A 22,054-nucleotide genomic window follows, 5' to 3' on the forward strand; every position below is an offset into this window, starting at 1 on the left:
CATTTTCCAAGAGAGCAGGGAAATGCCCAAATCTGTCCAGTTTATGTCCTTTTACCAGCTTGGTCTTTGCAAGAGCCATCTCTGGAGCTCCCTGGGTGAGTATTGTCCCACGCTGGCCGGCAGCCAGGGGCTGCCTCGGGGGCAGTTGTTGCTGCAGACTGATTTATCACCCGGTGCCCTCCTGCACGAGAGCGTGAGTCACCCCAGGCACCTCGTGTGACAAATACCCACAGCCTTTTCCCCTTAATCTTCCCACTCCCCCCGCTCCTCCGAATACTTGTGTTGCCGCACACGGTCTTGTTCATGCACACGCAGCCGCTGTGCTGGTTTGAAACAGGTTTAGGAGCGGTGCTGATGGTATTTCCCTGCTATTTATGTGATGCCTACCTGTCAGCCCTCCCTGCAGCACCTAAATACTTCAGTCCTGCTGTCCGGACACCTGTTTTGGATTATCTTTTATTACATGTTGTAGAAGCAGTTATTCGGTCACATTTTATGCATTACCCTAAGCTTCCTTCCAGTGATCTGAAGGCATCCATTACAGTTGTATAGACAAGACTTCCCTTTTACTAATACCAGCCTCCTAAAGTTTGTCAGAAGAGGAACAAAACCAGAACATGTTAGTTAAATTTTACATTTGGGAGCCAGCTCTACGTAAGGACGGATGAGTGTTGTGTGGATGAAAGCGGTGCTCAAGATGCCTGCAGCAGAGATACTGGAAGAAATCCAGACATTTGGGTTGTTGAGTCTTTTGTTTGCCTATCAGTCTGTTACTTACTAAGCAAAGCTGTTAACATTATGCTTCTCTGTTCCTCTTATGAATGAGAATAGTCAGAATGCTGCTATTGAGGATGTGTCTGCTGCCTTGTGCAAGTCACTTAATACGTGGTATTTTCCAAAAGTCTTCAGTGAGATGTCTGAATGTTTGCTACAGGAAACTTGTTTTTCAGAAAGTTACTGAAATGTTTCTTCAAGTTTTATTGTCCAAAGGGCAAGTAACAAAATAAGATAATTAGCTTGCATAATTGCATATTCGATGCTTTAACAAGCTGGCCCGACACATATATTGTGACAATAATACAGAAAAAATGAGGACTACTGTCTTGCAGACCAGCACTACTCCAATTGCATGCGAGTGGTAACAAAAGGACTATCTTTTAAGCAATAGTTGATGCTGCAGATGTGTCTAAGCAAGGAAAAAATCCATGCATTTTTCATTCATGTCTAGACTTGTACACAGGATCCAAATAATGGCTCTTTGGGGAGGCTGTGCAGAACTCCAGCTCCTTTTTTGTATTTCAGCTATTTCTAACGGTTTCAGGCTGTCACTCTCGAGCGGTGGGACTTCTGGGTATGAAACCTGTTGTATCAGTTCATCTCGGTTTAGATGAAGATGATTAAAATCTATGGAAGGTGGCAGAAGTTACTGAACCTGGCATGAGGTTTACAGTAAGGGTTGTTACATTTTAGTTTTCCATTGAAATGGAGTGACTGAGGGCAAAGTGGTGCTGCTCATGCAGTTCAGGTGGCTTTTTGGACTGAAATCTAGGGAAGAAAGCAGCTGCATGATATTGATAGGGACTTGGGTCTCCTGATGAAATATCTCCTATCAAGGAGTGAGCATCGCTTGACAAAACAAATTGGCAGTGACCAGAAGAAATTCTTAGCTTCTCTCTGTAAAAAGCATTTGTTTTTTTAAAAAAGAAATCTTTGGTAGAGGCAGTACAGGCAAAATACTACAACTGTAGTGGTGCTTTTTTCTCATGTAATGGAGTGCTTTGGGATTTCTGCATAAAGCTTTAATGCTGCTCTGATTTTTGAGGACAAGAGTCTTTATTTAGATAGAGGCATGGTGGGCCATGAACTTGACTCCAGATGACTCGGGAAATTTGAATAAGCGACACTCTTGTGCAGTTACATATCCGAGTAGCCTAATGAGTCTTCATTGAGGAAGACACCAGGGTTGTAGTTACAGCATACCAGAAACCTGCTGTTTTCCATTGCTTCACAGTGTATTACAGACTAGTAGAACGTATAGGATGGTTCTACCTAGGTAGGTAGGATTTCTTGACCAAAGCATTCAAAGGAGCAGTGTGGATTTTTTTTCCTTTAATTTTTTTTTTTGGTCATTTTTTGATTGTCTGGAACTTGAGCCTTGGGCTTTTGAGGAAATAAAGCTCTTATCAGCTCTGATTGTTTTTCTTCTTTTTAACGTCAGGAACATGAATCATTAGGTGGTTTAAGTGGGGTAAAATACATGGTGCGTAAGAATTTGCATTAAAATCCCTTCCCTGCTCCCTTGCGCTGTGGTTCACACAGAGCTGGTTCTGTGTTTTCCCTGCTTTGGGAGAATTCTAGTCACCTTTTCTTTGTATACTTTTCGGGATTTGGCTGTTTGGAGAACTTGATACTAAAAATAGGTCTGAAAGTACAACTTTCTGTTAAAGGAGATTCCTAGGCGTTGTTGCTCTGCTGAAGCTGATCGCCTTTCTTTAGAATAATTATGACACCATAAAATTTTATTGGGTGATGAAAACTAAGTAGTCATTATGGTATACAAAAAAAAAACAACAAAAAAAATAACTTGCATTAATTTAAGGCTTAATGCAGCGTGACTGGTTGAATTCGCGTTCCGTTCGTGCATTAGTTCTTCACTGCGCTGTTTACCATATGTGCCTCATTTCAGTGAAAGAACCTGATGCAGCTGGGTTGGAAGCTAATGAAACTGAAAGGCACTTTGCTAATCTTTTTGCATCTGTAGCATCCCCTTCTTTCCTCTTCCTCCACCAAATTCTGTCCCTGCCCTCCTCTGTTTCATGTTTTCTGGAAATGTGGACCATTTTTCAAGCCAATCCTCTGGGGAAGAGAAGCAATCCAGATAGCAAAGGAGCCGCTTTGGTACTTTGGGTGGTTTCAGCAGAAAAGCTAGGAAATTCAAGTGCTGTGGGTCCCGTGGCTCCTTCAGAACATCTTTGGAGGATAATGATCAAAAAAGCCAAAGACAAAACAAAAAACCACGCCCAGCACACAAGAAGGTCTGTGTCTGTTCTGTCAAATACCCTCGTTTTTTTTTTTCTCACTTAGTCAGTTTGAGTTAATCAGAAACAGGGTAGTCTTCCTTACTTCTTCGTGTTCAAGTGCAGATAGTCTTACAAAAACTAACTTTCTTTGTGGGTCTGCCAGTCTTTCTATTGGTTCATTTTTATTTTTAAACAGGGGGACATCTGGTCTGCTTTTATGTCTTTCCCTTTTTTTCTGCTTTCTCAGGCCTGGTTTAAGGGAATTTGTGGAGTGTGGGGGGCTTCTTCATTTTTTCCAGACTTGAATCCTGCTCAAGTGGCTGTCAAAGCACTCAGGGACATAACAGCCGAAGGGCAAAGAAGTGCCTTTCCTTACCCTGGTCTTGTTCCTGAATGGTCTTTATGGGTTGCCGGCCAATGTTGTTCCTATCGAGTATTTTTGTGAGTATACTGGCATTATGCTCTTCAAATTTTCAGTTTAAAAATACAGGTTTAAGACACTATTTAGGCGCCGTTCTGAAACGTGAGGGGAAAACAAAATCTTCATTCCACAGCGGAAGATAGCAGCAGTTACCTAATTCAGAACAGATTTTCTTGTTTTTCTCACTTGCCTGCCTTCCCCTTGCAAAAGGCGCTGTGGGCACAGTCTGTCGGTGGCTCTGGAGCTGCATCCGTAGCTTGGCTCGTGGGCGTCCAGTTTTTGGTCCCCTAAAGGGCTGTGTCACCAGGAGCCTCTTCCTTGCAGGACCAAGTGCCGCTGCAGTTGTTGCTGTTAAGCTGCGGTGGTGGTTGTTGTTGTGTGCCCTGTTCTGCACGCAGCTGCACGGGGTAATTTCCAGTAATGCAGTGCTGACATGTGTCCTAGTGCCGGCTGTCAGAGCCGGTTGCTGTCCCCATTTACAAGACCTGTAGGGCCAGAAGGGCACCGTGCTGGTCGATTTAATTCCTCTTCTGAACCTGTGCTTTATAGGTTACGGTTTTGCTATTTTGCACTCCAGGAGCATGCTGTAATTCAAACCTTTCTTTCCAAGCCATCTTTAAAATAATTAGTTACAACTATTTTTTTCTTTCTCGCTACACCACTCTTCTGAAAGAAGAGTCGATTTCCGCACTCATTTTGAAATTTCTGTCTGAAATACATAATCGATGTGGCAGAAAACAGTGCTGATGTTAGTTGGCTGGTTTGCTGCAGGTAAGCAGTGGTTTGCTGCAGGTCTGTGTGGTTATTGCAGCATGGCAGCAGTTGCTTCTGCAGCAGTGTTATTTTCAAATATAATGCCCAGTTACAATAAAAAGTGGAGCTGTTCTTCATGCATTTTGGCAGAGGAGACTTAAAATCCAGCCATTTTCTCCTTTGGAATCGAGTAGTAAAAAATGTAATGAAAAAAAATACTCTTTAATGTATCATGGGGGAAAACCCCAGAGCATATTTGCCTTTCAGATTATCCCCACGTTCTGCTCCTTGCATTTTTGTTGACTCCGTTCCAACTGTGTGGTTGCTTTTTGTCTTTTTGGAGGCCTCTGGATTCAGCCTGAGCACGAGGCACGTTTTGCATTGGGGAGCGTGGGCTTCTTTGCAGTGACTTTGCAAAACCAAGCAGCCACCTGCCTGCTTTTTGCTTTGCATTTCTTTTTGGTGGCTTTGGTTTACTGCTGAGTCTAGCAGCTAAAATGTTTTTGAAAGATGAGCTGTGGGAGCTGTCTGCAGATTTATTTACTCAAGTTGTTGTTTCTGTGCAATAGTTTTAGGTTTTTCTCTGCTAACTTCTGAATGTAAGCACTGATGGATGATTTTAATACAGGAGTCAAAGGCTGTAGTCCGACCAGATACTAACTGCATTTGTTCTAACATCCTTAGTGCTTCTTACATGACTTTTTTAGTTAATTGAAAGCAGTAACCTGCATACTCTAACGAAGTGTTGATCTGCTTGTGAAAGGGAGTCGTAATTGCACAGTTAATTTAACTAACGTGGGAAGAATGAAAATCAGAAATACGTATTTTTGAGTGACTTGTTCATTCAGACTCTTCAGTCTAGTGGAAAAAAAAAATCTACTACTTTTGATGTTTGGGGAAACCAAAACTGAAATCGCCAGCGTAGTTTCTCAGTGATGTGGAAAGCTTGTTGAGAGAAGTGTTGTTACAGATCTGATGGTTTTTGCAAAGAAATTTTTAATGGGGTCCATAAAGGAGTTTGATTGTAGAAATGGATGGTTCTCCATTCAATAATACATCTGAATTTTATTTATCCAGAAAGACTTTCCCCAAATTCTACTTCTGTTGGTGGTAAAGCTAGGTAATCATGCTTAAGGTTTGGCAACTGTCAGCTTTTGCTGTGAAGATCGCTTCCAGGAAATGTTATTTAGGAGTTTGTAGCAAATGTTGCCTGAGAGGGCTTGTTGGTTCTGAATCCGAGTGCTGCTTTCCTGAGGGGAAATGCTGAGGAAATGCTATCGCTTCGTATCCAAACGCTTCTCTCTGTAATTAGAGAGCTAAAGCAGGTAGTTGTGTCGTGGTGATCTAGAGCGGAACTTACTGCAGAACTGCCTCGAGACTTCTCCTTGTGAAATGCCTCAAGTTAATGTAGGAGTTACGTCTTAATCACATTTGTCATTAGCCTGTGTAAATAGGCGTATAACAACTCCTGGGTTTTCATGGGGGGGAGAATTTACCAGCCTAAACCTTTTTTTTGAAGCTTAAGTATTCTCCCGATTCCTGAATTTGACAGGTGCTGTATTTTGATAAAGCTCAGACTAAACTGAAAACTTTTGGGAAATTAATTCATAGCTGCAAGTTTCCCAATTCACTTTAGGTTTTGAGTGCCTCTCAGTAAGTTCCAATGCATTGGATTCATACAAACAAGGGATATAGCTCTTTAGGGGAAAAAAAAAACACTGAGATTGAAGATTTTAAGCAACAATTTTAATTGTTTATATAGAGCAAAACCTTGCAAATAATAGTTAAATTTGTTAGCTCTGTGCTTAGCTATTTTTGTTTTACTTGTTGCTATTAAAACTTTAGTACAGACTGTTAGCAATCCATGGGATATTTTGTAATTCAGCAAATTCTTTTCTTCATGTTAATTTGTTCCTGACTGAGAATTTGTATTTCCACTGCTTTTTGTAATCTTAAAATACTGCATTATGAAAGGCTGCCTTTACAATCCTTTTTATTTTCTTCCTTTTGTGAAGCCTGTAGCCTGCATGGAGGCTCTTCCCGCGCGAGCAGCTTCGCGGATGGTTCTGCTTCACTTGAGGCCTTGACCTGTTGCCATAGGCTAATGGGAAAGAGAAACCCCGTTTCATTTTGACCACTAAAACTTTTGTCTTTCCAGAAATCCTCCCTGTGGCCTGTAAAACTAATGCCTGCTGTTTCTCGTGGCGTGTGCGGGTGATGTAGAGGAGCAGGAAAAAGCTGCCGTCTGCCTGCTCCAAAGAGGCTTTCCGCTGAAGAGCGGCCCAGAGCCGCGGGCAGGTCGCAGGGGACGCGGTCCTTGGACCGGAGGGGCTCCCCTTCCCCGGGCAGCCGCCCGCGTTGCCGGCCGCTCTCATGCTGCCGGGGAGCTGCTCGACCGCTGTGACACGGCAGTGACACAGGTGCCACCCTCACGGCGCTCGCAGGCTGCGCATTCATCTCGAAAGCCACAGCTTGGTCATCCACGTACGGCTGTTTAGGAAGGAGGCTGGTTTTGCCAGGAAGCGTCACTTCCTTTGCTTCTTACAGAGCAGCTGAAGGACGAACGCTTAGCACAGTCAGTGATCTCATTTTCACGGGCTGGGAACTGTTTCATGATGCACATTTTGGAACAACTTAAAGCCTTTTTTATTTTCCTTTAAAAGCAAGGGTAATATGGCTGAGCTCTCAAAATTGGGTGTTTGTCAATAGGGCAATGTTGTTGGAATTTCCAGTGGAGTGTGTCCACAGTGTGTGTCCCTTTTAAATTCAGAGAAACCTATGAAAAATGCAGGTAACTAGGGAAAACGCAACTAGCCAATAGGTGCCTTTAACCCTTGGACTGAGAGGAATCAGGCTTGGGCTCTTGGGGGAAATACTAAACCAAACATTTTTGCAAGTAGTTCTAATGAGTTTGTGCACTATAATGCTAAGATGAGTGAAAATGCTGGCTCTGAACCCTGGGTATGACAGGGCACCAACTATAAGTTAATCTCAGAGGATATTTGATCTAGTTGCTTTTGTTCTCTGGGTGCTGTAATTGGTAGCGCAGATAATGAGGAGAGTGATTCTGTTCCCCACCCTTTGGAGCACAGGAGGTGCCAGGATTGATTTAAACTTGATGGATTTTTGAGCTCTTCAACTTTAATGCATCATTATAAATTGCTAAGAAGTCTATTGTTCTCAGATTAAAAATGCCATCCTCTTCCCCAGTTGTTGAATAAAATAAATATTTACAGCAGTATAAATTCTCCAAGCGGGAGTTCTTTTGTTTCATAGATCTTACCAAAGTCTGCCTCACTTCTTTGATTTTCTAAGCAGCATTCTTTTTTTCCTTAAACTCTCCTGACTTTCATTCCCAGGTAAATAGAGCTGACCAAATCTCGAGAGGTAAACTGGCAAGAAGGGCGGGCAAATCCAGTGAATTCTGAACATTGTAGAAGAAGCCGAAATGACAGCAGACTTGATGGTTTAAAATCTTACTTGGAATGAGTGTTTTACAGCTGTTTCTCCCTGTGGTCACTCGTGGGAAGGTGCCGGTGGTGCCGCTCGTCCCGCTGGTGGCCCCATGGCTGATTCATTGGCCGTGGGTGGCGGAGCCGCCGCCGGGAACCTCCGTGCAGGAAGTGGCTCCGTTGGGGCAGGGAGCGTTGGCTGTAACTGCAGGATGTGAGGATGGAGCGCCCCGATAACCTATCTCCATCACATCACTTAAATACCCTGCTATGGTGAGATAAGGGTTTACTAGAGAACTAAAATAGGATGTGAAACTGAGGTTTTGTCTCGAGCTCAAGTAAAATAACTTTTTTTCAAGTCATTGAGAATTGCCTTCTCTCTACTTCACTTTATTCAAATCAAGTTTGGTTTATAAAAACATGAACCAAGTGTTGCACAGAACCAAGCCCCTGGCTTTTTTTCTTTTCTTCTCCCTCCCCCCCTACACAGTAACTCCTGTTTAGTTGCAGGGGATGGTTATTCATTTAAATGCAGATGAAGCAAAATAAGAGAGATCAGTTGAAAGGGTGCCCAAATGGGAGTGTGAGAAGAAAGACGAGATACTCTGTTCATTGGAGGTGCAGAACAGTCATCTTTGGGATCAATCCAACTGGTTGGTAGGGCAGCAGAGCACAAGTAAAACATGAGTACGAATTTCTTTACTAAAGATTTTTGCTACTGCTATGGTTTATTATGACAGTTTGAACTGCAAGAAGAGAAAAACTTTGACATAACAGGTAAATCTCTACTCAGATGGCTGTTACACGCTAGTAAAAATTGCTATGATATGTAAAGAAAGCTGCTTTATGGCTTACTGTCCTGCCAGGAGCTCCAAGGATGCCACCAGCCTGTGTATTAGGCATTTTGCTGCAGGAGCCTGTGTGCAGAGGTGACTGCTCTCCAAAGCTGCCTCTCCTCCAAAAAGAGGTGCTAAATCATGGTGTGCTGTTGCCTCTGTGGTTGTGTTTTCGTTATTCACTGTGTCTCTCACCCACTTGAGCGGGTTCAGAAACATGAGCTGGATGTCGAAAGCAGGTCTCGAAGCGTGGCAGTTTATCCAGGTCTCAAAATCAAACAAACTGGTGAGTTTTGGCTGTGTCAATGTGTGGAAAATAAGGCTGCTACTGCACAGTTAATGTAGAGTGTTTGTGCACCGGCTGGTTCCGAGAGCAGTGCTGGTACCTGGTGTTTCTCGGGCAAAGCAGCAGGTGTGTACTACAGCATCAATGAGGGAATACAAGCTCTGTGGCCTGATGAAACTAAAAGATGCACAAATATAAAATTTTTGGTCTCATTTCATTTCTTTTTTTATTAATATTGCATATGACAAAAGTTTTTGCCTTTTTTTAATTATCTAGGGAACAAAATGCAGTATGCAGGAAGATGAGGAAGAACCCAGCTGAGATTTTCCATACATATGAACTTGCTCTCTCCTCCATTAACCTGTGTATGATAATATTTAATTGAGGTGTATTCCAGTCTGCTTCATGTTGGGGAAGTTGTGCCTCTCTGTGCCTAGGATGGACTTGGCTCTGAAAGAGGCACCAGTGTAATACAGATCATTAAATTTCATCTTCTGGCATGGATCCCTGTAGGGTGTTTCTTTAGGTACCATTAAATTGCTATACTGAGTGTGAAATAGGTAATTGCCTATTTCCCAACCCCTCCTTTTTCTTCCTGCTCAAGTGCTTTTCACCCAAGTGTCTCGAGTTTTACTAGCCTGACTGCCAGATGTTGTCATAAAAAGCACCAGAAGGGCGGGGAGGATTTGTAAAATGATCTAAATGCAATTAATCTGGTTTTAGCAACAAAATCTTGAAAGAGATATTCTACCAAACCTGTCTTTATTTTTAGATGAAAAAATGAATAGCTCTGTACTATGAAGGGGGAGCTTGGGGTCTTTATTGAAGTGGATTTTTCCCTTGCTATCTTAGCGTGGCCTTCTTTAGGCAATTTTTGGAATTCAGAACTTTGCAAGTTTTTAAAAGATAACGTTATTTTGGATTTTGAGGCACACTAATGTAGCTCACGTGATTGTACACAAGAGGAGCAATTTAGTAATATTCTGTTAAGCTTGGAAATTGAAAAGGAACCACCATGGCTTTATCTGAAAAGAAGGAAATATGTGGTTAAACGGTTTTGGCTACAGCCTTAGGTGGTTTCCATCCTTCCAGCAAGAGGAGAGGGGGGAGCAAGAGGCTAAATTCCTCCCTACAATAAAGGAGGGAGCATTTGTGTGCTTTATAGTGTGTATTTTCACGTAAGTATATGGGAATTACTCAGTTTGAATGATTCTGTGGAATCTTCAGAGCTCAAGGAGCTAGTTAAGGAGCTCGCACTTTTCCGAGTGAAAAATGGTCATTATTGGTAGCAACAAGAACCCTTCAGGGTTGAAGAGGCTTTAAAGGCTGGGATTCGGGCGCGGGCAGAGTGCGCCTCCCTCGCGGGCGTCATCCCGGGCGCCGGCGGCACCTCTGTCCGCCCGGTTCCCTTTTCTCCCTTTGCTTCTGGAGACTTCCCCAAGCCGCTCAGGCTCCTTGGTGGTGCCTGAGGTGCTGCTTTTGCAGCCCTGCCACCCGCGCAGAGGGTCAGCGAGCTGCGTGCACCAGCACCCGTGGCAGCACAGCATTCCCAGGGGGTGGGGAGCGGGACCCAAAGCACAAGAGAATTCCCTCCTGGAAGGTTTCTCTTTGAAAAGCTGCGTGTCCTGCTCCTAGGGGGAAGTGCCGCAGAAATCCTGGTATTCCACGTGCATGAAAGGTGACCCCTAAGTAAAAATCTGCAAAGGACATTTTTGTTTTTGCAAGAAGTAGCTGGTATTAGAGTAGGGATTGTGTGTGGTCTTTGCTCAGCTTTTTCCCTTTCAATCTATGTTATGCTTTCACTGTAGAAGAGAATGACTCTTCTAAAGGGCCCTTTAACTGCCTTTTTCATTTCTAAGCTAATTAAGCATGCCAATTAAATCAGTTGTCTGTACTGCATTAATTTCTTGGGGGATGAATGAGCAAGACTATGCTGAAAGAGTGATGTTGTATTTGCTATTTCTGAAATGAGGATTCTTGAAATGAGACTGGTGGGAGGTGGGTTCCTGCTACTCCACATCTTACTCACGCTCCCTGTGCCTGCTGTGTTCACAGAGGCTCTTCTGCACCCCTGTGAGTGCTGCCCCTGCAGAAATTTTAGCGAATTCCAGGACAGAAAGCTTGGATCTGTGCTGCTTTTGGTGGAAAACCTGGAATAACCTTTCCTTCTTGGTTATTGACTTGCTGCATGTTTTATTGATTATAACTTTCAGAATACATCGCTTTATAGCAAACTCTTGGACAGCAGGAAGACCTGGATTCATTTAACCATTTAAATGGAGTCCCTCTGATAAAGCATCTTCCCTAGCTGGCACCATGGCCCTTCTTGTGACATGAGGGTAACCTGATGAGGAAAAAAGCTCCTGCAGCTGAAAGCAGGAAGGGAATTCTAACCAAATCCGGGTGCAGGCTGGGTTATAAAATGAGAACACAGCCTAAATCTATTCCATGCTCTACAGTAGGCAAAGTTACAGCATTCCCTTGATTAAAACGAGTCCTTGGAAAGGAGGCGGGAGCAACTGCTAAGTGGAATCTCATGTTACTGCCTGGCTTGGAGGCTCTTCTAAGAGCACATATAGAGGCTTCCTGCCTCGGTATTTTCCATGTATGCATGTGTGTGCAAATGCTTTCAAATTCATTGCATATGTTTTGTTTTAATTTCAGGTGTACTTGAAGGCACCCATGATTCTTAATGGTGTCTGTGTAATCTGGAAAGGCTGGATAGATCTGCAGAGACTGGACGGTATGGGCTGCCTGGAATTTGATGAGGAGAGGGCACAGGTAAGGCAGTCTGCCCGTGGCTGGTTTCAGAAATGTGTGAATAGGGAATATTAGTGCTCCTGCACCCTAGACTCTTCTGGAAATACAAGTAATTCACATTTGTGACCTTAGCGATGCCTTTTTTTGTGTGTGTGTGTGATGTCTTCTGTACCCTGTACATATGAATGGCTTAGCAAAAACTTGCTCTTCATGTGAACTGTTGCTTTTTCCTTTCGTTTGGCTCCCATTCCTCATCTTGATCTATAGGGATATTTGCACATAATAAAACTTGCAAGGTGCATGATTGCATAAATGCCCACGTTTTAAATAACATCCTTCCTGTTTCCACTTACCGTGCCGTGGTTCATCCAACAGAGCAGTCTGAGTGTGTGAATTGCCTTCCATTTGGATGCAGCTGAGCTGGAGAGGATCCTGTGGGAACGCACCTAATGCCTTGGCCTCTAAGGGCTACACTAGGGAGAGGCCAAAGTAAAACCTTTTGTACTGAGGACGTGGCCATAGGTCCTCAGCACCAGCTGAGGCGTCATCCAGACAGGTTGGCTAAGGACTGTGTCTGGTATGATCCTCACTGGTGACTTCTGTTCTTGGAACAAAGCTTTTTCTTATGTGAACCTCAATAATGCTGAAGTGCTTCTGCCCAACTGTACCTCTGCTGTTCCTTTCTGAGGGTGGTAACTCTCTCTGGCAAAGTGCTTCTGGCAGTTGTACGCTGGAACTGATTTAAATGAGGATTTATTTTCCATTTGCACCATGTGCACCTCATTCTCAGTCCTCCCTTTCTTGAGGTTTCCTTCTTAGTTGTTCTGGTACGGCATCCAGTCACCACCAAACAACTGAGAAGCCATGAGAAGACTCCCCTTAAACACACAGAGCATTGTTTATTTGTTGCAAATGAACAGTGGGGGGATGTCTTGATTACTTTCTGTATAAAAATTAGAAGTATTCAAATTAAATTTTATATATATGAATAGTTGCAAGTTTTATCCTCCTCTGCCTCTCCTAAACCTTAAGCACCAACTTCCATATTAGTGAGACAGTGTTAGTTTGAGTGTGTCCAAGCCACAGAACCAAGCTTTTCTTTGAACACTGATGCTCAAAATAGCATCTGCTACTTTGTTGGCACTTGAGCAAGCTAAGTTTGTTGCAGCAGTTTTCTCTCTGAGAAGAGATAAATGCTGTGAAATCCGTGGACCAGAACTGCTCTTGTCTAGCGCCTTACACAGCAAGCTCAAACACAGACCTCTGAGGATTGTGCAAGAGAAATCCCCAGGTTCTTCAAGCTGATTGATGATACGTTTGAAAAACAACCAACACTAAAGTAAGGTGACTTAGGAATGGAAGAGGCTGATTTGGAGTGGGCGCTCAGGGCACGCTGGTTATTCTTACCCGAAATGTGATAGTCCCTGGGAAAAATGGGCCCTCATCTATAAAGGGGGGTTGTGAAATGCATAGATTCCCTTTCCTTGTGTTGATTTTATAATAAATGTTTTCTTGCTACTTGCATGATCTTGGATTATTTTACTTTCCTGACGTGCAGGCTCTTAGCTATGTTTAACGAGCGTTTTTGTCCTCAAAAAAAATTCTTTGTGCACTTGCACATGATTTAGTCTGAGTTCGGGGTCTGAGCCGGAGGTACTAAACACCGTGTGGATTGAGCGCTCTGTTTTTGTACTCTTACAGGTGTGTGATCTGTTCTCTGTTTCCCCATGTTGGTTACTGGGAGGTTACTAGCCATGTTATTTGCTAAAACAGTAGTGCCTAGGAGTTGTCCATGTCCAAAGGTACTATGCGCAAGCCCAGAAAAGCAAATACACCTTTATGTTGCATTGGACTTGTTTTTACATAAAGCAACAGTTGAGGAGGAAAAAAAAAAAAAGTTTATATTTGGATAAAATGCATCGGTGTTGGAAGCCTTGTTGGGGCTCAGGTTAAATTGTTCTTGGCTGCCGCTGTCACCTCCGTGGCCCAAGCTCCTTGCACATCCTCGCCTGCCCCCCATGCAGGGGGGAGTTTTCCTCGAGTTTGGTGCTTGTCTTGACTCTCACTGAGCCCACATCTGTTTCTGGCTTGGGTCCTCACAGATCCCTTCTGCAAGGAGCCGTTCTTGCTGTGTGGATCCTGGAGCTCTAATGCTGTTCTCATTAAAGCTTTTCCTGCCAGACTGCTCTGCTGTCAGCTCCCATCTCAGCTCTGTGTGTGTGTCTGTGTGAGTCTGTTTTTTGATTTGGGTTTTCTGTTTTGTTTTGTTTTCAGGCCGACACAACTTGCTGCTTGTTCTGCTTGTTAGTACACTCCTCCCTGGAACACTTTTGCAGGCTTAAAGTCAGGTGGATAAATGGTTGGGTTGAATATAGTGAAATTCACGGGGCTACAATTACTAGATTTGGATGACATTTAGGGGAGGAAGAAAGGCTTAAGCTCCTGATGTCCAAGATCCTGAGATCCTGCTTGTTTAACTATTATAGCACATTACCAAAAGCAGAGCAGGTATTTTTTAATTTATTGACATTTTTACTTTTTTTCTCAGACATTGGTAAACTGATGATTCAGCTGTTAACATGTGTTCCTTCTGGATGACAAAACTTTGATTCTTCTCAGATACTCTGATTTTGATTTTGCTGGTCATGGCCATTTTTAAAAAATAATCTGGCAGGGTCTCTACGTTAGCCTTTTGTTACACGGCTGCTTTAAACGATGGCAAAATGTAAATACCCTTTACACAGAAATCCACATTAAGCCTGTTAAAATAGGGTGGTAATGACATTTTATGTAGTCTCTTTAAATGAGTAATAAGGCAGCATTTCTGTAGTCAGTCAGTTTTATCTCTGTCCTTTTGCATTATGAAGAACATCCTTACTTTTCCCTCCCTGACCTCAGCTGCTGTGAACATGAACATTAAAAGAGCTAGAAAGGGGTAAATTCCCATTTGAAAAATGGTAGATGCTGTCAAAGCGCCGTCTTATTGGCAGCTTTAAACATTGCCCTTCGGGGTGGCGTTTGGGGGATTGGGCTGTGCGCAGGCGGTGCTGGGCAGGCAGCGCGCGGGGCCGCGAGGGGCTGCGCCTCGGGCAAGAAGAGCAATCCAGCACACCGTGCAGCAGGGAGGCTTTATCTCGAATTAAAAAATTTATGCACTTAATCCCCCGGTATATAAAAATGTAGCGGGATTCCCAGCATGATTTTGTCCTCTGCCAAGGTTAGGCTTTTTATCTCTCTAAGAGAACTGTTGGCTTTAAAGTAACATAACGTGTGTGTGTGGGCATCCTAAGCAGAGTTAGTAACAGTCATGGCTGAAGCGTTACCGGGGAAGAAGCAGTTCAGTTTATTCTTTACAGTTGTGTTGTTCCTCTTCAGGGTTGGCTACTCCATTGTGGACACGTGAAAACATCGGTGGGGAACAAAAATACCTACTCTAATTCTGAACAAAATAAGTCTAACTACCCATCTTAAAGGGAAATAATTTGTAAGCCAATTATTAATGGCTTAGATATTAAAAACATTTTGTTTATTATTATATTTTTCCAATAGAAAATGTAAATCAAAGTTTTTGTGCATTAATTCATTAAAGCTATTCCTGTCCATAAGCTATTATATTTAAAAATCAAAGAGCAGGGCTGCAGAAAGCCTCCAGCTTTCTTCTGATTTGTATGTGCATGTGCACACATTAGTGGAGGGGTAATTAGAGCTTTGCATTTTCTAGTGCAACTAAATTTAAATGATACATAATGGGTCTCAATGTTCATACTGATTCACCTGCAGCAGCTTGTGAGAAAATGGAGGATTTAATTAATCTGTAGCTTACCTAATACTTTTTTAATGGAAAGAATTAGTTTACTTTTGTATTAGGGTGTCAACGAACTCTTTGGTAGATATATTTGTAAATGCTGTCTTAAAAATGACTTTTATAAAGAGAATAAAATGTGTTGTGTCTCATAGAACTTTTGAGGTTTCCTTTGAAGTACTAACAATGAGAAAGCAAATCCTTCTGCAAAGGAGTTCCTGCTTCGAAAATGCATTTAAATAGCGGCTGCCTTGCAGGTTTGGTTACTGATCTTGCAGGGATGAAGTTGAGCAGTCATCACTAACCTCTATTAGCGATTACTGGAATAACTCCTGTTTTGGTGTCGTGGCGGCCGCTGTAGCACTGAATTGTTTTTGGCATTGTCAGATGATCTCTAATATTCCAAAGAAATGCAGTCTGGTAGAAATGTGGGCAATCTTTTTGTCATCTGCTTTGGTAGCAGGAGGATGCATTGGCACAACAAGCCTTTGAAGAAGCTCGGAGAAGAACTCGCGAGTTCGAGGATAGAGACAGGTCTCATCGGGAGGAAATGGAGGTGAGGGTTTCACAGCTGCTGTCAGTAACTGGTTAGTACTTTCCCAAAACTCTAGCTTATTTGCAATAATGTGTGTGTCTGTACAGTGTTGTGGATTTTGTTTGTCGTTTGCAAAATGTATTGTTTCTAACACTCAAATTTCAAGTTTTTGAAGCTTAAATTAAGAATGTTTCATTCTTGCCTTTTTTTTTCCCCTCTGTAGGTGATCTTTTTTAGGGTATTAAGTTTTAAGGCTAGGCTGGCTTGCAGAGCTACTACATCTCTGTCAAAGGGATTTTTTAAAAGCAGATGAAGGGGCCTTCTCTCCCATGCCTCTCTTATGAGGCCTGGAAGCTTTAGGGAGCTGCAGGCAGATAATTTGCAGATAATTTCACCGTGTGTTGTGAAAAACATTACTGGTGAACAGATTCAGTTGACGCAGTCTGCTTTCTCCTGCAGGTTTAGCTTTACTTTCCACTCATCTTTTTCTCTCTAGTGCTATTCCTTTCCTCCACCTCACTGGTATAGTTCCCTCTTCCTTGTTCCTTGCTGCTTTAGGGCCCCACAGCCTTAAATCCTTTTCCTTAGTGATGAGAGCAGAAATTACTGGGATCAAGGAAAGAGGAGCCAGAAAAGGGAATACAAAGCAGCTGCTCAGTGATGTCGGAAAGGGCAGAGCTGTGAGAGGACCAGCAGTACAGGAGGGAGAATTGGTGAGTTAAGGCAAGTTGCAGATCAGGCAAAGAATATTGAGAAAACTGTTTGTTTAAATTTCTGTGAGAACTCAGCTTTCTAGTTTATCAGAACTACGGTCTAAGCTTCCGGTAAGCAAATGTGAGCAGTCTGCTTGTACTCTGGATTTTAGAAAATTCAATCACTGTTGTGGCTACACGTCTTCCCCATCTGCCTGCTGACTGATACTGAGATGGTTACACAGACTTTGCTCCCTTCCAAGTAAAAAGGGAAGGCACAGAGCAATTTTGAGAGAAAAAGGAAAGATCTAGAGAATATCGTGGGTCACTTTGAGGAGATGCAGCCCAGCTAGGTGTCAGCATAGCGAAGGCAAACCCCCTGTCTGTGTGTTCCTGATCTTTGCAAGAGCGAAATGGGCTGAATCGTTATGTCTGTTGGTCACAGCGAAGCTCTAGCCTTGTTGCGAGGTCAGTTCAAAAGGGAAAATTAACTTAAAGTTGGTTATGAGGATCTGAGGTAGCTTACTTGGAACAAGAGTGAATGCCTTGATGTGAACCACATGATAGGAACTGTACACCCTGCCTTCCATCTTGTTTTCCTGACCTTGTTTTACTTACAGCTTTTCTTGAATTATTTTCCTTCGCTGTTAACCTTCTTCCCCACTTTCATTCCTACAGAAAGGAAGCTCTGTACTTGAGTGCTGAAGGCTTAAAATCAGTGAGACTTTCTGGAATCATTATTGGAGTTTTGGGCCATATTCCTGTCTTGAATTCCTGTCTTGAAGTGTAGAAAACCATTATTTTGCAACTAGAAGGCATGAAAACTTTGTCAATTAAGGTTCGGACTGAGTTAATATTAAGCATCTGGGTCTTCACAGCAGATATGACTCATGACAGGGAGCCCCAAAAAGCAGCATCCCTGGCAGCTGCAGGGACAGAGTTCAGTAACTTCCCAAAATATATTGGTTTTGATAAGACAACAGGCAGTTGCTATTAATTGATCTCATTAGTTGCCATTTTCTCTTAGTAGAAGAAGAGATGTTATCCCATCTCTAAAACACTGACACAGATCACCTACAAAAAGGAAGAAAAGGACAAAAGCTTTATTTAAATTGTGTTTAAGCAGAATGGATCTTGTAGATTATGTAATTAAAATGCATGATTTTTAAAATTGCAATAAATTTGTGTGTTCAGTTTTATTTTAGTGTACAATGTATATGTATTTTGTGCAGTGTTTATTTAATATGTAACACCTTTTTGCCTCAATTAGTAGTAGTTCTGCAATTGTTTTTTAGATTTCAGTCTTTATTTGTGTGTTTTGGGGAAATTTTCCTGACTACATATCTGAAACGTTTACAGATGAGCTTTTGCACTCTCAGTCTTAAGACTGATAAAAAATCAGGATATTTTGGAGAAATGATTCATGTATTAGATCCTTTCATTTTTGGCCTGGCGTCCAGTGCTCGTGACCATATAAATTATCTGTGGGAAGGGGTGCACAAGGGATCCTGCTGCATATTCCCGTTTGTTGCATTTATGACCTGTATCAGATTTTCCAGCATTCACACACTCGGTCACCTTGGAAATCCGGTTGGTCAGTTGTTCCCCTGTGGTGATTGCACTGCTGACAGTTGTTGAAATGTTAGTCAAACCTTGTTGCCTGCTGCTTGTGTAATTTCAATAGTAGAACTGAAGATGCAGCTTGACCTACAGAGATGGGATTTGATGAAGTTCTTGCAGGGTGGTTAGCAAAGGTGGACTCCAAGTGTGCTGAGCACATTTTTATTTATGCTGTACTACTTTTGGTTGGAGTTTCCCAAAGCAGGACTTCTTTTTCTGTCATATATCTACATCTTTCATCATTACCAGAACTTAAAAATCTTGGCCCGGACAGTATAACTAGAAGCTGGTAGACTTTAATAGTGATGAGATCCTGTTCAAAGATGGTTACAGAAATTGCAGCACTGTGTAAAATCAAACTATTTCAGACCAGTGTTATAGCAGAAATGGCTTTAATAGAGACCAGATTCTGGTTTAGAGGGGGAGGGAAGGGGAATCTTACAATATTCCACCCACTCCTACCCAAAGCAGAGGCGCCAGCTCTGTGGAAACATTCATCCATCCAAAGCCTGGCAGCATATGAAAATGATCAGGGATTCGATTCTTTATTTATGTAGCGCTCTCTGTAGAAAAGCTTCCCTCTTCTAAGTCTCTGTGCAGATTTTCCAAACAAAGTGGCATGTTCCTGCCAAAAAGTGACGCCGGAATAGGTGGCTGATCAGTTAAAGTGGTTTGGGTTATGGATGGGGTAGCTGGGTGTTAGAACGGGACACTTTGAAGGGGAGGAAGACAGCAAGTGTGGTAACAATTTAGAAATAATTATCTACTATTCTAATTTTTATTATTAACTGTCCTTCAAAAAAAAAAAAAAAAAGAGGCAGAGCACTATCAGATTTGCCATCCTTACATTAGATGCTGTGCTTTCTGTTCACAGCATTGGTACCATAGCAGGTTTTTATTTTTAGTGAAATCAATTTTGCATCTGAGCTCAGCAGTGGTTTTGGTAGATAACGCTCAAATTTCCGTAAGTGACCGTGTTATTTTTCTTTTGCAATTACAGCACTTATCTAATGTGAATAGGATGGTACAACACTTTCAGGTGCAAATGGATTTATGAACTTTAATTGCTGTTCTTAAGTGCCTCTGAGTTGAAGTGCCTTCGATTTAACATAGATTCAGTTTTGAATACAAGATGCTTCTGGTCTTTGTCAACTTATGTAGGTTAGTCACTTCAGATAGCACAAATCTTGCCTCACCGCATTCAGAATTCCTTTGTTTTAGAGATGCTTTTGAAGTTGGTGAGTGCTCTAAGTTAATGTCTTCAAAATTAATATTGTATTTGCTTTTGTGAAAACACTGGGATGTTGTGGCAGTAAATATTTAATGATGCACGTGGAGAAAGGCCTTATCCCCAAGGCTTGTTGTAAAAATACATAATTGTGCGAGTTTTCCCTGACTTCAGGAGCATTGGGCTGCTTAGCAAACTTACACTATTTGATGACTTCATACCACCTAAAAACAGTTTTGTTGCAACAAAAGTGAGTGCCAAACCATGATCAACTTGCACCAAGGTCATTATTTTACTGGTATATTCTGGATCTTACATGATTGAACCAGGCATATGAACTTGAAATTTATGTGCTTTGTTTCCCTTTGATAAAATAATAAAAGGAGAATGAGGAGATTGAAGAGATATCAGAGACATGCATAGTTTTTCATTATGTCTTTATCCCCAGATTTTTTGGAAGAGTTAAAATTAGGAACATAAGTGAAATTCTACTTTTTGCAGCAGTTTCTACCACTTTTCTCTCTGTGATGTGTGTGAACGGCAGGAGTGCAGTGTCAAGATAAGCTGTAGAAATAACCGTGGTCACTGGCTAGCGAAAGACTTGAGCAATATGTAAAAAACTCAGCTTTTTGTTCCCTGCTCTGCCCTCGGTGACGTGATGGAAAGCGCCTTGCGCTGTCCGGATGGACCCTGAGAGGTTCACAGGGCCGCGAGTTAGTGGCATGACAACACGTTGAAAATAGTCTGCCTATATAAAACCTTCCCAAAAGCAGTCTCAAAGAGCTTAGTTTGTCTAGTCTTGAGCCTAACTAAAGATGCTCTACTGATTGCTTTACCCCAGTTGTATTTGTGCCCAGTTTTTTGGTGCAGTTTGTTCAATGAGGTATTTTTGAAATGTAACATTTTTCCATTTTGCGTCCATTTCCCCTAGTCCTGCAGTGCTCTTTGTTTTAGCAGTGCTGCAAGTAGAGAAGCAAAGTGGATTGTTCTTCCCTAAAACAGTCTAGTCTAGCAATCTTGTCTGCTTGCGGTCTTGTGCTAAATATAAAGTGCATTAATGGGTAAGGAGAGCCATTTTAGGAAGCTGCATGAAATTCCCATTTTTAAAAAGCTTCACATTTTTCTGGAAAGAAAAAAAAAACAAACTCAGTTTTGAAAATTTTTGTTGCTGCTTCCACTAGAAATTTCCCCAAGACACCAGAAGTATAGAAAAACTTACAAAAGTTATTGGAATAAAAATTCACCTAAGTCTTAAATCCTCAGTTCTGTCCTCAGTTTTCGCCACGTTCTTTGCAGAACTGTTTTTTGAGTTGAAATGAGAAATATGTTTCATTTTAATTATGCTCAGTCTGTCAGCTCTGAAATCTCAGACAGTTCCTAAAGAGAGGCAACAGTTGACGAGCAGTTGACGAGCAGTAAGAAATCAAGTAATAGAGCTGCTTTTTTTTATACTCCCTTCAAGGTTCTAATGAGGGAAGTTGCTCTTCCTCCTTTCTTATTTAAAGCAAAGGAAAATTAAGTTGAATCTAGCAGCGTAAACAGATACTCTAACCAATTATGCATGTATTTTGGTTAAATATAACTTGCTTAAGAAGCAAATATAATATTCTAGTAATGTCTCATTTTTTCTCATTAAACTCTTGTGTTCTGAGCTTTCTCAAAACTTGTTCTGCAACAAACTTCATCAGTCCTTGTGATCTCTTGTATTCTTCAGACCTGCAATGATTAGGGGAAAAAAAAAGTTTAACAAAGGTTTCTGAATGTTGAAAAAACAACAGATTGTGTTTTCCATACAGAGTACAGTGCAGGCTTGGTGCATGCCTATATGTATAGCATAAGTCTGGTTTTATATTAGATATTTTAAAAAGAAACCTGCATATATACTGCCTTAAAAGGTTTTCTGGGGTGAGCATAATACAAGGAGACCAGTGAGATTATGACGAGCTTGTTTTGCAGAAACTTCTAAATTACTAGTGTTGGTATAAAAGTGCTATGAGTGCATATATCCAAAAAACAATTTGTGCCTTGCAGAATCAATGCTGAATAATGTAGTGCAGGGAAGATCAATTTTGCAAATCGGGGAATACTGTAATATAAGCATCTTCTTTCAGTCAATGAAGGTTAGAAAGGGGCTGAGCAACAGAGAAATGCTGTCTGGAGGCAATCAATATTAATTATAAATTTATAACCTCTGTACCAACCTTCAAACGTTACCTTCTAAAAGGGAGCCTTGCAAGCCTTTTCCCTTGGAAAATAACCATCTTAAGCAAAGATATGGACCTTGCAGTGGCTTAAGGCTCCCTGTTCCTTGGAAATAGTTTGTTGGATGCTCGAAATGGATCTTTGTGGTGTGTATGGCTGCTCCACCAGGCCAGCCACCACTCAGGAAGTGCTACTACAAATTGTCATTATTGGCACGGGTTAGTGACCCAGCTTGGCTGATTTTAATGCTGAGCCTCCCCTTCTCTTGCGTCTTGTATTGCTCACGGTAACTGAAAAGGAGGGCTGCACCAAATCCTAATGGTGCCCCAACATCTGCAGGAGGAGGTAGCAGCAACCATGGATTTAGACAGGAGCCTTCAGTTTTGCTGCTTTCCGTCGTGCTGATCTGCCTGAGCTAGCAGGACTGATAATGCACTAAAAAATAAT

General features: G+C 42.0%; 1 protein-coding gene across 2 annotated transcripts in view; it reads left to right on the forward strand.

Annotated features, from left to right (window-relative positions):
• The window catches only part of CBFB (core-binding factor subunit beta), a 38,465-nt gene that overhangs the window by 10,151 nt on the left and 6,260 nt on the right, over window positions 1–22,054 (forward strand). The window contains exons 4-5 of one of the 2 annotated variants that reach the window (XM_088534587.1): window positions 11,433–11,549; window positions 15,791–15,917. In XM_088534587.1, the coding sequence (XP_088390713.1) occupies window positions 11,433–11,549; window positions 15,791–15,917 (244 nt within the window). The remainder of the gene's footprint in view (window positions 1–11,432; window positions 11,550–15,790; window positions 15,918–22,054) is intronic. The other variant, XM_088534586.1, reaches the window with a different exon arrangement.

This window comes from Tinamus guttatus, unplaced genomic scaffold, assembly GCF_059628265.1.
Source record: "Tinamus guttatus ecotype Peru unplaced genomic scaffold, ASM5962826v1 Tinamus_guttatus_pri_ptg000576l, whole genome shotgun sequence".
Classification (NCBI taxonomy): Eukaryota; Metazoa; Chordata; class Aves; order Tinamiformes; family Tinamidae; genus Tinamus; species Tinamus guttatus.